The following is a 15,056-nucleotide window of genomic DNA, read 5'->3' as shown; positions in this document are numbered from 1 at the left end:
AATTAAAAAACACAACAAAACAAAAGATGGAACTCTCTCCCTTGGATTTACTTATTTTGGAGTAGAACCATAACCAATTAAAAACAAGTGCAATTAAAACAAGTTATCCATATCAAACATCTCAATTCTCAAGGATTTTCGACTTTTCGTTAAAAAGTTATCCAACTTCAGAAAGCATTACAATTAAAAATAAATATAATTAGTGCACTATTAGAATTTTCTTTACAGTCAACTAAAAAAGATTCTTTTTCTAGATATTTTTATTTGAGAGTATCATAATTAATACAAAAATAGCAAATAAATTACATAATTATACACCCAGTTTTTTTAGCACATACACTCAGTTGCTTTAAATCCGAATATTATTTAGACTTATGTTTTTATCTCTAATAAATACTTAATTTTTTTGTTTGTTTCTTAATAAAATAATATTTTTATTTTTTAGACCTTGATATTTTATTTTAATTTTTAATAAATTAATGAATTTTGTGTTTATTTCCTAACGAATTTTGTTTTAGTCTCAACTAATAATAAATGATTTTTTTTATAAATGAACAAATACAAAATCTATTAATTTATTATAAACTAAAAATAAGTGTCAAAAATTAAAAATAAAATTATTATTTTATTAAGAAATCAATATAAAATAAAAAATTATTAAAAACAAAAAAAATAAAATATTTATTAAAAATCAAACACATATTTAAACCTATTATATAGTAAATTGCAATCAAGTCTTACCCGTTAGGATACCTACCTTTACCTTAAAATTTTTCTTTATTCTAAAGCTAAATACACTATACAAAGATTAAAGGAACCTTGGAGCTTGAGCCTTGAGGTGTAGTATAATAGTTAATTAATATAAATTTGCGGCAACTATTGAAAGTTGAAACTTCCTCCCAACAGGGTTGAAACTTCCTCGTAGATTCTGCCGTGAAGTCTAACGGCCACAGCCTTTTTCCTAACGTCGTTACTCCGTCAACCTTCGAAAACACGCGCCATATGTTGTTGCAATAACGGCTCATATTCAAAGACACGGGAAAGTACTTCAACATTAAACAGAAGCAACCTCTTTCTTTCTCAAAACCTCCTATATTTAACTCTCTACTCTTTCTCCTTCTCATCTCAAACATTAATTCCCACTCATACTAACATATTACGATGTCAAGAACTGTAGAGATGACAATTTTGTCCGCAGAAAACCTCCAAATGAATAGAAAATCCATTAGAGGAAGCACATTTGTGACGGTTCACAGTGGTCTTATCTGGCATGATTAGGATTATCTACGGTGAAAGACACTAGTAATCTGTACCCAAAAAAAAGAAATATTTGAAGGGTTTGGTTTGTTATGTACTGAAAAAGAAAGCATTATTCATTGCTTTTCCTTCTCGACTTGCTGTAGAAAAACTGTGACAAACAGCATGAAGGCTGAAGAGGGATTCAGAAAAAAAGTAAAATAAATGTCGAGCAAATATCTGGCAAACTATTGGCTCAATTACTACTTATGAGTTTTCCAGTAGTATATATGTACAGTGAAGATATGAAAAGAAATTGCTAAGTGTTTTTGGATTAACTAAGACTGTCACTATATATGTATACTCGTTAACTGATTGAATATATTTTTTATATTTAATTACAATAAGAAATTTATATTATTAAATTGATGTATGTGAAAGTTAATGTTATTCATCTTATTTTAAATCAACACATAGAAAAAATAAATTTGTTTGAAGTAGTGCACCCCCAAAAGTTAGATTTTTGGTTAAATTACAGTAACAAAGATAAGTTTAGCATAATGGAGAGGATGGAGGAAATCTGAATGAGAAGCGGCGTTTTGTTGAGTTGAGGTGTGCTATGTTGGGGGCATCAGTGAAAATGGCGCCTCTTGGAAAAGTACAAGCTGGTGTTCTTGGGTGATCAGTAATGACAAATTTGACAACACTTATCAGGTGATCAGATCCACTTTCTCAGCTATTTTTTAAGTTTCAATGTGTTTGCATTGATCAGGGCAAAGAAAATGACAACAAATGCTGCACCTCACTGAATTACTATTCTGACCATTATGATGATTGACCTGAGTCTATCATGTGTTTTTGGTATTGAGGAGTAAGTTTAACAGATCACGGTTTTCATGTGGGATCATGGGTTTTCTATCGATGATCATAAGAAGGTTGATGATATTTTGTCTTGTGGGATAAATATGTATGTATAAGATTTCATTTATTATATTATTAATTTTAATAAAAATTATTTTTATTTTATTATCATACTTATTATTTTATTAAATTATTAATTTAACAAGTTTTTTTTTTATTAAAATTAGAGATTTGTTATTATGATAAAGATTATAATAATAATAAATAATTTATTTATAATTTTAATCTAAATTGTTATTGATAATAAGATTATTATAAATAAGACATCAATAATTCAGATAGATCAATATATATGTAATGATTTTTATTAGATAAAAATTAATAGATCTCATTATATATAGATGATGTATATGTGGATCAGTGGATGTCACCATTGAACTGACTTAATTAAGTATGCATAATAGTTAATATTACCTTGATATGTCAATAGGAAGCTCTCAATAAGAAATATAATAGTTTTCTTTGATTTAAGATTACTAAAATAATTAACAAACTATTTGTTATATATTAATTTTGGACACCTAATGCCTAATTATGATTAATTTACTATTGGTTTAGTATTGAACTCACAGGGTCACACACAAACTAATGTTTTAATCTTTGCAAAAGAAAATAATTTATTTGATAATTAAATTAGAGAATTTAATTTAATCAAATAAATATTTTAGTGCAATATTATTATATTTTTTGCTAAAACACCAAAAAATATAATTAACATACAAAAGGGAGTGCTATTTTATAAATGTGTAACTTGTCCATAAAATAAGAATAATATTCTATTATTACATATCAGAATCACATCATTGATTAATTATCATACTGAGTCATGTGATTAATTATGAATGATCTTTGTGAATCTCTTATAATAAAAGATATGAAATAATTTTTATTTTTATAAAGATAAAGAGAGATATGAAATCATTTTAAATAAAAATTTTCCGTTCTTTTATTTGAAAGAAGACTTAAATCCATCTCTCTTTAACATTATAAATAGAAGCATTTACATGAGTCAAAATGCATCATACACCACTCCTATAAAAGTTAAGTTAGTTTTAGACATTTGAATTTACTTTTTAGAGTTCCATTTATCAAATAGCAAATATTGGTCTCGATATGAATACTTGTTCTTCGTACTATTAAAGAAAAATTTTGTTGCTTAAAAATGCATAACCGGATACACAAACTTATTTTTCTCTATTTATTATTGGTGTATATTTATTTTTTTAATGTAAAATAAATTATAATTTCAGGCGGCTAAGTATTGGGAACACTTCTATATAACTACCACTATAAATACTGCTAATTTATAGGGCAATGCAAGGGGAGCTTGTGGGGGTGACACAGGACAGAAAGGTGAGCGAATTCAGAGTTTGAAGGAGACAATAATTTCAATTATGGTATCTAAGTGGATGGAAAATGTGACCTTTTTGTCAATCAACAAAGCTGAGGTTGTAGATAGAGGCCCATGAATGGCTGGATTTTAATCTCTAACATGCCCAATTCAACTTTGTTTAGATCAATGGGGTGGAAAAAGATGAAGCACTTGAGCAGTTCTGAACCATGTCAAAGAACTCTACTAAAAGCTCAAGTTGTTTCCTGACTTGGTGGACTTGGAAAATGCTTCATTCTCCTAAGTCCTAATCAGTGTTCTAAGAATGTTGCATAGATTTTAAAAATAAAATTCGTTGTCTCGTTAATTTTTAACTAATTCTCTTTGCAGATGTTAATTCTGATCTCAAGGTATTGATACTCATTTCGTTTATCTTGGTTTCCATACTGAGATGCATTGAAGCAATGACGACATTTCTCTCTGGTCTACCTTCTGAGTTATATTATTAATAATATGACGAGTCCAGTGGCTCAGTATCAACAAATGAATGCTACATGAAAAAAAAAAAAAAAACAAGTGATCTGTCAAGTCGTTTCAACATTGTTATTAAATTTGTATGATTAGAGATGTAAAAATGAAAAAATTACTTCAATACAATGGAATTGGGTGACATGCATAGTATGTACTGCCCTACTATGCCATCACTACTTATTCGTAGAAAAATAAAATCATAATAGTAATGCCATATTAATGAATTTGTTTTGCTGCTAAATTCTCTATTGGTTCACTTGCACCCCTAATCGTATGTTTCACCAGCCTTCCAGTCTCCGGGTATGTTATTAACAGGAACAACCCATGTTTCTTCTCCCTCTTCTTCATCACTAAACAACATCCTTAAAGACAAAGGGTCCACTCGGTGGAGAGGTAGTAGTCCACACTGCCCCATGGCTTCTATCTAGTAACTTGCACACAAAGTTTTGAGTCTGCACACAGTAAAGAAATTACTGTCATTAATTGCCATTGCTATGCACTGGCACTGTTTCCCAATGTTAAAGGGGTTGGTTATCTTCAATGCTTTCCCCCAACTAATAGTACTATAAATTTATAATTCAATTGAGATTTTGTACTTGTAATAAAAGAAAGGGATAGTTTCCAATGGTTTGGTAAAAAGCTGGGTGATTGATCTCTAGTGATTTCAATATAGCAAGCAATTGTTATTTAGTTGAAAATATAATTTAGTAAACGTTTTACCTACGTCCTTCCTACTAAAATTATCAGATTAAAAAATTGAGTTAATTCTGTCTAAAAATTTAACAAAATTGTAACTTAGTTATCACAAAACAAAGGAGTTAATTGGCAGATAGATACTACCTCACAGAGCTGCACAGCAGTTATGTCTCTCCTTCCTTGTTGATACCAAATGACAAAAGCCAAGTAATATGGGTTGTTGCTGCTCTCATCTATCTTGATTGTTATGTTTTTATCTGGGTAGCTGCATGCAACACTGGAGACAGATAGAAAGATAAAAGCCTCAGTTAAGTAAAAAAAAAGGCAAATATTGATGCAAAATGGGTTATATGATGATGAGAGTTTTTTTTATGTATATTCAAATCAATATCAACCACGCCAAGGGCTAATAGAGAAGCAGCTGCATCAGTGGTTTGAGCCATTCGGCTAAAGGCATGTTTGCCAAGAATGAAATCAGTGTTATCACTTGAAGCTTGGTCGGTTATAACTGCAGTCACACCAGTTTCTGAGCAATATACACTGTTGGTACACCTCACCTATTGATTATTGACCAAAGTCCATCGTATAACTTGAGATTAATAAATTAGTTTCAAACTTTAGATACTTTTCATGAGTGATGAGTAGTTACAGAGAGCTGTTTAAGAATTACTTGTGCGAACCAAATGGCAGAAATAATCCCATAATAATATAATATGGCATAATATGGGTCAAAAACATGGTGTGGTAAGAAAAAAAAATTGCCAATCATCTCTCCTTTTAACGAACACATTCCGGCGATGGCAGAATAATAATTATAAAGAGGAAACTTTTCCCAATATTTTCCAATGTGGGACTAAATGAGGGGGGTTCATTTTTTCTTTTGAAAATTAACTTGCATATAAGTTTACGGCTTATAACCACAATTTACGGCTAGCCATATACATAAATTTTATGGCATTAATTCTCTTCAAACGTAACGTAGCAATGGTAGCTAGCTTAATCAGCAGTTGGTACTCACCTGGTAACAGGCACCACAACCAACACCATTTCGATAAAGAGAAGATGCAGCTGATACATCTCCACCATTGACTGTAGCACCAAAGGAACCAAACCCACATGCACCAACTGCAATGAATTCAACAAGAACATGTCAGATAACAGTTTAAGTTTTTTTTTTTTTTTCAATATCGTCTTATCAGTTTAACTTATTGCCATCTGTTCCGCGTTCTTTAGAATTTGGATAATATGCTGCCCAAGAATGAATGAACAATCAGTGCATGAAGTATCTGCCAGAGTTTGCATGAAAATCAAGGTGATAGCAAGAAGAAGACAGAAAAGATAAAGCGCCATATGTGAAGAAGGGGAAAGCAAGAGATCAAGTGGAGATTAAGGACACTTAGGTGATGCATGGAACGAATCACATTTCTACTATTTATAGAGAACTTGGTCAATTTACCAACTTTGACAAGCATTACAAAAACAAGAAAAATTCACATTCTGAAATCTGAATGAGAAATGTAATTGTTTCTCAGCTACCCGTTTAATTAGAGTACAAGGCACATACTCGAGTACATGGTGTTGAAAATCACTTTGTGACCTTTCAAAACTGCAATATTTTCTTCTTCTTTTTTTTGTATGATCTATTAATATTTTTGGTTGACAAAATAGAAATGATATTTCCAGATAGGTGAAATCCTGGTATGGACTCAATTCCCCTAAGCAGACAAGCTTCTGGTGGCTTATTTTTAAATTTGAGAGAAAAATGCTTTAAGAAACTCTAATGCTACTCAAATGGCATTAACCAAAGCTAGAGTCAGGTTGAATGTGAGAGCCAGTTGACCTTTGAACACCTAACAGCTGCGTAAAACCAAAGACTCAATTGTTCTGAATGTGAGAATATATATGCAGTAATAGGAGAAAAGTTAGGCCCTTCTGCACTTTGATATAATAACCCTACATGTAGGCATCTTCTAGTGTTCCCACTTGGCCATGAAGCCATCACATAATGTTGAAATAAAAAGCATGAATAATATCAATCAAATTTAGGTAATTTGTTTCAAGGTACATATTATAGGGGGACACAATGCAAAAGAAGGAGCAGACTCCCTTCAGTTCCTTGGAAGGACAAGAAAACGAAATTGCTGAGGTTCCTCTCCATGTTTCCATATAGCACCTTGTAATTTACACGGTCATATCAAGGAAAAATCCATTAATTTTTCTGTTATGAATTGATTTTCATACACTGGGATAACAATTATTTTCTAATATATATACTTTTTAGTTTGTAGCACCCAAAAAAAATAATTCTAGTTATTCCCAGGGTAGGAAGAAAGCCTTCCTATAATATACACAAATATTTAAGCATCTCTCCGTTTAAAAAAGATGCATATATTGAGCGCACACAAAGATTGGTACGAGAAATTTCTTGATCCACATCGGCCATGACATGGAATCCACTTTGAGGCTTTGGACCAATGATCAATTTAAGATTATTATCATTATTATTTGGTCATGGATCAATTTAAGCAGCCAGAATAATTGTGTATTCTCAACTTGCATAGTGCATAGTTCAAGTTCTTATGGTTTGAGGTAACATAACATTCAACTCTGGCTCTGGTTTGGGGTAACCATGCAGAATTGCAGACTGATTAAATTGTTAGAAAGAAAATCTCAACTTATTTATTGGAATATTATTGGGATGCAGATATACACTTCATAATTTCATATTAGTATAGAAATGTCAAGCAGCATGCCTGCATGAACTTCACTTCTAACACAAGATTATCAGCAGACTCACCTTATCCCAGTGTCTTTAGAACCAAAGTTGTTTGAAAGAACCTTCTCTTTCTGCACATAATCAGCACCAACTCCATCATTCAGTACACCTCCATCTTCACTGCTGTTCCGAACCTCAATAATCAAAACATTCAACAATTTCCCTAAATCTTTAAGTTTCACTCCACCAACCCCATTAGCTCCATCCACGACCACTTTGTTGTTCACCCCATCAAACTTACATTTTTCAGCTGGGATCAAATCCACTAAGCACCTGATCCAATCACACAATGACCCTAAAAGGATGTGCTCAGTGATGATTTAAAAATCAACAAAAGAAAGGAACAACATGAAGCAATGTTCATCTACCACAAGAATATCAGGATTGGACTAACCTGAATGAGCTTGAAAGCTGTTCAAAGTAATCCTGCTCTGAAGCTTTCATACCCTTATCTCTTAAACACGTGGATGTAATTTGTTGTCTGAGAAGAAAATATGAACTGTCCCCCTCACCAATATCCAACTACATCCGGGTGCCTTCCTCACACCTTTCATCCTCATTTCTTTTCTTAAACTAGTATCCTCAATATGCCTATCATTTGCGGCATATATGTTACAAAGGGCCACATGACCTGGTGCATTTAAAGGTTCCAACTCAAACAGCCGTTTGGCCGCACGCCTAGCAACATCTGCATTTGTTTTACTAAACCCACATACTCCAATCAATGCTCCCTAAATGGCATGATTTGGTTCAACTGGTAGCCTCAAGACAAACTCCTCTGCTTCCTTCACCTTTCCTGCTCGGCCCAGAAGATTGATAATACTAACATAATGCTCCAAACCAGGTTGAATAGCATAAGCATTAACCATGGCAAGAAATAACTCCCACCCTTTATCAACAAGACCCACATGAGCACATGCTGTCAGGACACCAAGGAATGTAAGGCCATCTGGGTAAATTCCAAATTCAAGCATAGTTTCATACACTTTTAAAGCTTTGTTGGCCATCCCATGATCTGAAAGGCCCATGATCATGGTGTTCCAAGAAATTTTGTCCCGGTAAGTCATGTTAGAGAATATCCTATATGCATCATCTATCTCCCCGCATTTTGCATACATTGCAATTAGAGAGTTCTCAAGAATCAAATCATATACATACACTGTCTTCAACTGCATACCATGTAATTGCCGCCCCTGATCAAGATAAGCAACTGAACCCATGGCTCCAAATAGAACAGCATATGTAGAACTCATAGGAGAAACACCATGAGCCATCATCTCAACAAACAAGCAGAAGGCTTCAGCAATGAGCTCATTCTGCACATACCCATAAATCATCTCAGTCCACGCAATGGAATCCCTATCAGGCATGTCATTAAACAAATTCCAAGCCTTTAGTACTTGGCCGGCACTAAGATAGCCAGCAATCATGCAGGTGGATGCAACCTTGTTCCGAACAGGTACCATATCAAACAACTCTTGAGCGCTTTCCAGCTGACCAGCCTGAACATAACCATTTATCATGGAATTAAAACACTGATCATCACAATCTTTCAAATTACCTTCAAACACATTGTGTGCAGAGTCCATAAGACCAAACCCAGAGTACATCCTAACAAGACCTCTTCGCAACCTACCATCATAATCATCAATCCCCCAGCTGTTAACAATCAACTGAGCATGTAACTGCTTGCCAATGCAAGAAAAACCCAAACCACCACAAGCATAAACAAGAGAAACAAAGGTCTCACCATTGGGCTTTGCATCAGAAACTCTCAACATCTCAAGAAAAAGCAACAATGCCTCTTCATAAAAGCCATTCCAAGCAAAGCCACCAATCATAGCAGTCCAAGAAACAACATTTTTCTCCGGCATAGCCCGGAACAAACAATAAGCCCCCTCCAAATTTCCCTCACGGCAATAACCAGATATCATGCTAGTCCAAGTAACCACATTCCTAAACTCCATCTTCTCAAACAATTCTCTTGCCTCATCCATTCTCCCTCTCTCAACATACCCCGCGATCATAGCATTCCATGAAACCACATTCTTATAAGGAGTCTCCTCAAAAACAATCCTCGCTTCCTCTAAATCCCCATTCCTAACCAACGCCACCACCATCGCATTCCACGAAACAACATTTCTCTGAGGCATTTCATCAAACACCTTTTTCGCATCTTCGATCCTCCCGGCATCGGAGAACCCACCGAGCAGTGCAGTCCAAGACACGACGTTCCTCTCCGGCATGGTGTCGAAGAAGCGGGAAGCCTCGTCAAGCATGCCGGAGCGGAGGTACGCGGACAACATGGCGTTGTAAGAGACGAGGTTTCTGTGGGGCATTATGTCGAAGAGTGTGCGAGCTTCGGTCACGAAACCGTGGCGGGAGAAGTTGGAGAGTAGCGAGGTCCAGCGAACAACGCGCGAGTGGAGGTCACCTCCAGAGGAATTTTGGAGGAGGTTTCGCGCGTCGTCGTGCCACCCATTGGATAGGTAATGTAGAAGCAGAGACTCGTCGCATTCGGTTCTTTTCGGAAACGGAAATGGTGGTTTTCGGGGTCGGGAATGGTTGACGCGATAAACATTGTGAAATGAAGACTTCAAAATCCGCGGGAAGATTGACTGAAATTTAAAACCTTGCTCATGGCTGTTTAGCTGCTTGAGGCAAAGCATCTCCACTCGGTCTCGTGTCTCTCCCCAAAAGCACTTCGACTTGCCAGTCCCCATCCACCGAGATCCCTTCTTTCTCCACGAATTCATTTATCAACTGTACATAACCACATTCGCCAAACACGGTTTCAACAAAAAGGCTAGTGTGGGAAGAAATTGTTGGTGCTAAGCAAACTAACCAGGAGGAGGCGTTGGGGAGAAGGGGCGTTGGCGAGGGCGTCGGCGAAGGGTTCCCAATGCCGAGAGAGCATGCCGCCGCTTGGGTCAGCGATTTTGATTCCGTTATCGGAGACTTTGTTGTGTGAGGCGGTGATCATGAGGCCGATGACGGAGCGGGTCTTGAGCGATCTAAGGGCTGCAAGGATTCCCACTCTGTACACCGTCGAAAGGGGAAGTTGCCAACAACAAAGCAAGGCCAAGCATGGGTTTACTGTGGTGGCGAAAGGGGAACAAACCCCAACCCCAACCCGAAGCTATTATAAGTTAATAATTTTCATTTGTTGATTTAGTTTTAATTCTTATTAATTATTTTTTATTAGAGAAAATAAATTATGCATTCTAGTATAAATTATATGGTCATCTAAACACAATTTATTAAGTTTATTAATTATATAAAATAATTTAAATAATAATTTATGATTGATAAATTTATTATTTTTTAAAATAATTCAGAAGATAACTTATAATAATTGGATGACGATACAGACAATTTTAACAATGACAGTTTCTTCTAAGAATGGTGTCTCAAGGTAACTAAGTATTCATTATTTTTTCATTGCTATACCCAGAGGAATTTTTCAAATTTTCAAGGACATGGTGTTGTGTGTTTCCTTTACACGTTTGTGTGCGATGATTGCTAAAAGTTCCCTATTTTCTATGTCCTTGTGTGCTAATCGCATGTGTTTCAGAAACCTCGCTTGGAATTTGTTTGTTGAATCACTCATCATTCTGTCATGAGTAATTGTGATTGATAGTTATACTTTCCATATTCTTCATGTTTGTTATGTTGTGATAGCATTTCACATGACACATGGATCAATCCTTTCTTACGAATATAAATATTTGGTGAATGGATGGATCTGCGATTCACTTTTTTCTAGCTGAGATCAAGAAGGATTTTGCACCCAAAATTATATATCCTATTTGAGTTGCCTTTTCTTGTCTTGGAAATTAAAACAAGAGCCATTATTTGCGATTGTTCATAATTTTGAACCTCCGGAAAAACCTAAAAAAAAAATCAAGAAAAAAAGCATGAATGTTGGAGTCATATACATATACTATAGGTGGAAAGGGCCAATTACTATTAGCCAATCTTCTCCTATAATAGTAAGTTGTGTTAAGGTACTTCACTGCCCCAATTCCCTGCATGGTAGGTGCAAAAAGTCCATCGATGTTTGGATCTGACAAACTCTATTGGAAACATTAGAAGGGTAATCCCAGAGCAAGTTTGTCGGGTTGCACCCCTAATATCTAAATCCATTTTGTTGCACCCCTAATATCTGAATCCATTTTGTGACCCCTTGGTTTGCAATGAATTGGCCTCTTAAGCTATTCAAAGGAAAAGGTGGGTGTGTGGATGTTGGATACCCATCTCAGGTGAAGAGGTCATAGGTCATTACATTAACAAAAGTCCAAGTTGGTTGCTATGTCCTGGTCTGGGAGGTTTTGCAATGGGGTGATCTGGTCAGAGCTAGCCACGACAACAGTCATAACAGTAGTGGTGGTTTGCTAGAATACCAGTAGCCATCTTTGATGCGTATGATATTGTATCTAAGTTTTGTTCTCAAAGAAATATCCAAGAGCCAATAATCAATTACTGGGTTATGTATTGCATTGGTTTACATGCCTTGACTGTTACAGCTATGTGAATTAACTCTCAATGCCCAAACTAGGGAATAATGCATGTGTGTGATATGTCAAATTCTTTGTTATAATTCTCACATTACTGGCTTCTTGTTTAACTAGTCAGTCGTAGAGGGGCTGGCATACTTATAGATGAGATATGATTTGCATTGTTAGACATAAAAACTATTATGTCCTTCACGTTCACCCAATAGTTTATGATTTTGAAACAGTTAGCTTATGGCAAGGTATGAAATCCTCTATAATTACATCTTAGTCCAGAACTCGATCCTTGATATCTTCATTCTTCTAAATAGAAGTTAAATTTCAGGATATGGGAAGGTACTTCTGTGTATTATCTATGTTTTAAATAAAAAGGACTCTTGTGGGGACACTTTACTTAGACATATAAACCATTTATGTGCCTTACGCTATGGCTTATGCTTTTGGTATAGTTGGCTACTAGGTTCTTGGCATGCTTCGTGATAGAAATTTTAGCATATAGGCATATCCTACTTTATCATTCGCAGTACAGCTTGTACTTGTCACTCATTACTTTCTTGTTGTGTCAGCGGCCAGAGTTCTCTCACTAGTCTTGCTCCACTTGAAGTTGTGTTCTTTGCGCTCCACTATTATGCCTTCCGTGAAATGCTTCTAGAGGTAGTGTGTCTTTTCTTAGTAGAAAAGTTTTAACATAACATATTGAAAAATAAATATATTTTTTTGTTGCAATATTCCTTTTATAGTATTTATAAATCACCATAACTAGGAACATAATCAGTAGCTATTAAAAAACTAAAGTTTTTGTGGTTGTCAGATTGGTTTTAATGGAGTTGTTCTTATATCAGAGGAATTCTTTATTGAGATTGTTGTTAGCAAACACAATGATGATATAGCCTTGGTTCTCTTTCCTGGTGATCTAGAACGAGGTTTAAAGTTTGTGAATGATAAGGAAGCCATGTTCTGGAGGTAAACAATGCTTACTTTTGTCCTCTATTCCAAAGTCGAACGACACAAATGCAATGAAACCCCTCACCGAGGCCCCAGGGATGAACAACACCATGGAGGTTCCCCGTCCCCCGAACACCACCGTCTCGATTTTCGAGTTCAGCTCCGTCGTCGCCTCCAACGACCAGGTCACGCTCACCGGCTATTGCCTCGTCTTCAAAGACCTCAAGCCCTGCCACTAGGAGATTCTCCCCGCCATTCAGTCTAACGCCCCCCAGTTTCGCGTAGTCTTCTGATACCCAACTTTTTCTCTCATCCTTTGCCGCTTATGGAATGTACTTTTTGCTATAAAATATTCGAGTTTAAGGGAAATTCACAATTTTCTTATTGTTAATGTTATGTTTCTCTTTTCTTTTCGCCTGTTCAGTTTCTTACTCCCAATATAACATACTGTCACTGTTATATTGCGTTATGTTCCATTAATTCGTAGTAACTACTTCTCAGGTTGATGAATTATTATAAATCGTTCCTTCTCATTTGGGTTAGACATTTTTTTACCACAATCCCAATGGAGTTAGGATCCCAAAATACCTATCACTTGGGTCCAAACTACTTTGGAAATACACACAGAATAATAATACTATGTATGTATCGGTTTACTTGGGAGTGTTGTGTTAAGTTGCACCGTTTACCCAGTTCTGGCATAAGGATCTATGATACTACTAATAGTTTGGCTGTGTATAAAACAACCGATTCTACTTTTAAGGGAGAACAAATTGGATGGGTTAGTTGGAAAGAAAAGATTTATCGTGCCAAATGCCAAATGCTTTTGGCCTCAAAAACTCTAATTTTCCCGTTCATTCTCTAATTTTTGGTTTAGTAACCTACTGCTTATGTATTTGTTGAAAAGCCAAGTTGTGGAGGTTAACATAAAATAGAATAGAAGCTCTTGGCATTCATTTGATGCAATAGTGGATGTCTACATTTAGGGTCATCCTTCCATTTAGAGTATAGTTTCTCTTTTGTTGCGTTTGTCGTTTACTTCCGAATCCTTGAAAACAAAAAAATTAAGTAATACTACAATAAAGTGTAGTGTAGCTTTTTTATAGCTATCAATAAAGTTAATAAAATATGAAATACAAATAGAAAATGTTTATTTTTTCAGACCAATGATGTCCTTAGATTTTAGGGACGTCTAAAAGAATTTTATATACGAAACTTATTTATAAGTTACAAAGTTTGGTTAAGTTTATGAAGTACTAGCATGGTTGGTTAAGTTCCTTAAAAAAAAATGGTTTGTTAAATTTGGCACACAAATATTTGGCCAAAATGGAAGCAAAGCAAGAAGATGGATGTACGTCCTACTGGCAAATTGACCTAGATGGGTTAGTTTTACAAACTATTTTCCAAACTAGGTCTGTTTCAAAATAAATTTCAAGGGGGGTCTGTTTTAAACCCATTTCGCCATGCATGCTAGCGAAACGTGCATGGGAGCGACACGTGGCGGGTATTTCGCCATTGTCGTTTGCAATATATCATGAGCTATTTCGCCAGTCAAACTGGTGACACAGCATGAGGTCAGGGGCAGCAAGCTAGGCTCAGGTGGCAGGCGCATGTGCAGGGTTGCAAGTGGTTTCGCAGATGAGGCTGGTGAAACAGGGTCCAAAATAAATACTAAAAGTAACACAACATGTATAGAACGGTTAGAATAATACTAAATTTTATGTCTTCTTAAGCTTTTTTTTAAGGCATGCCTTCTTAACCCAAGACTTAGCAGACATGATAACAACAAAAATCAATTCGTACTATAAAAAAAATATACGGGAATTAAATCTTTTTTTTATACGGAAGTTAAGTTATAAAAATCATTAGTTTAACCTTAAATATGTTTTATTTCCTTAAATTTGGAGTAAGTTTAATTTTCATCATCCAAATTTAAAATTATTTTTTTTACTCCTTATAACTTGAAAAACAAAAAAACTTAAATCTCTATCCAAATTTGAATGAATATTAAAAAAAACGCTAGGATATTTGATTATAAGAATACAAAACCAAAAGGAGCTATCATGTAAAAAACTTGTTGCATGTTTATCAGGTAACCTAAGTTTCT

At 35.1% G+C, this 15,056-nt stretch overlaps 1 protein-coding gene across 1 annotated transcript; it reads right to left on the bottom strand.

Moving 5' to 3' along the window:
* Nucleotides 1-4,064: 4,064 nt before the first annotated feature.
* LOC114418175 (pentatricopeptide repeat-containing protein At1g32415, mitochondrial-like) lies at nt 4,065-10,462 on the bottom strand. The gene is made up of 5 exons (XM_028383397.1): nt 7,885-10,462; nt 7,512-7,763; nt 5,733-5,839; nt 4,859-4,991; nt 4,065-4,449 (listed from the first exon to the last, which is right to left on the bottom strand). The coding sequence occupies exon 1, from the start codon at nt 10,244-10,246 to the stop codon at nt 8,222-8,224; it is 2,025 nt and encodes a 674-aa protein (XP_028239198.1). The 5' UTR covers nt 10,247-10,462; the 3' UTR covers nt 4,065-4,449; nt 4,859-4,991; nt 5,733-5,839; nt 7,512-7,763; nt 7,885-8,221.
* Between the last annotated feature and the right edge of the window lie 4,594 nt (nt 10,463-15,056).

This window comes from Glycine soja, chromosome 1 (genome assembly GCF_004193775.1).
Source record: "Glycine soja cultivar W05 chromosome 1, ASM419377v2, whole genome shotgun sequence".
Classification (NCBI taxonomy): Eukaryota; Viridiplantae; Streptophyta; class Magnoliopsida; order Fabales; family Fabaceae; genus Glycine; species Glycine soja.
Note: the sequence above shows the minus strand (reverse complement) of the source record. Positions and strands in the feature narration are given on the sequence as shown.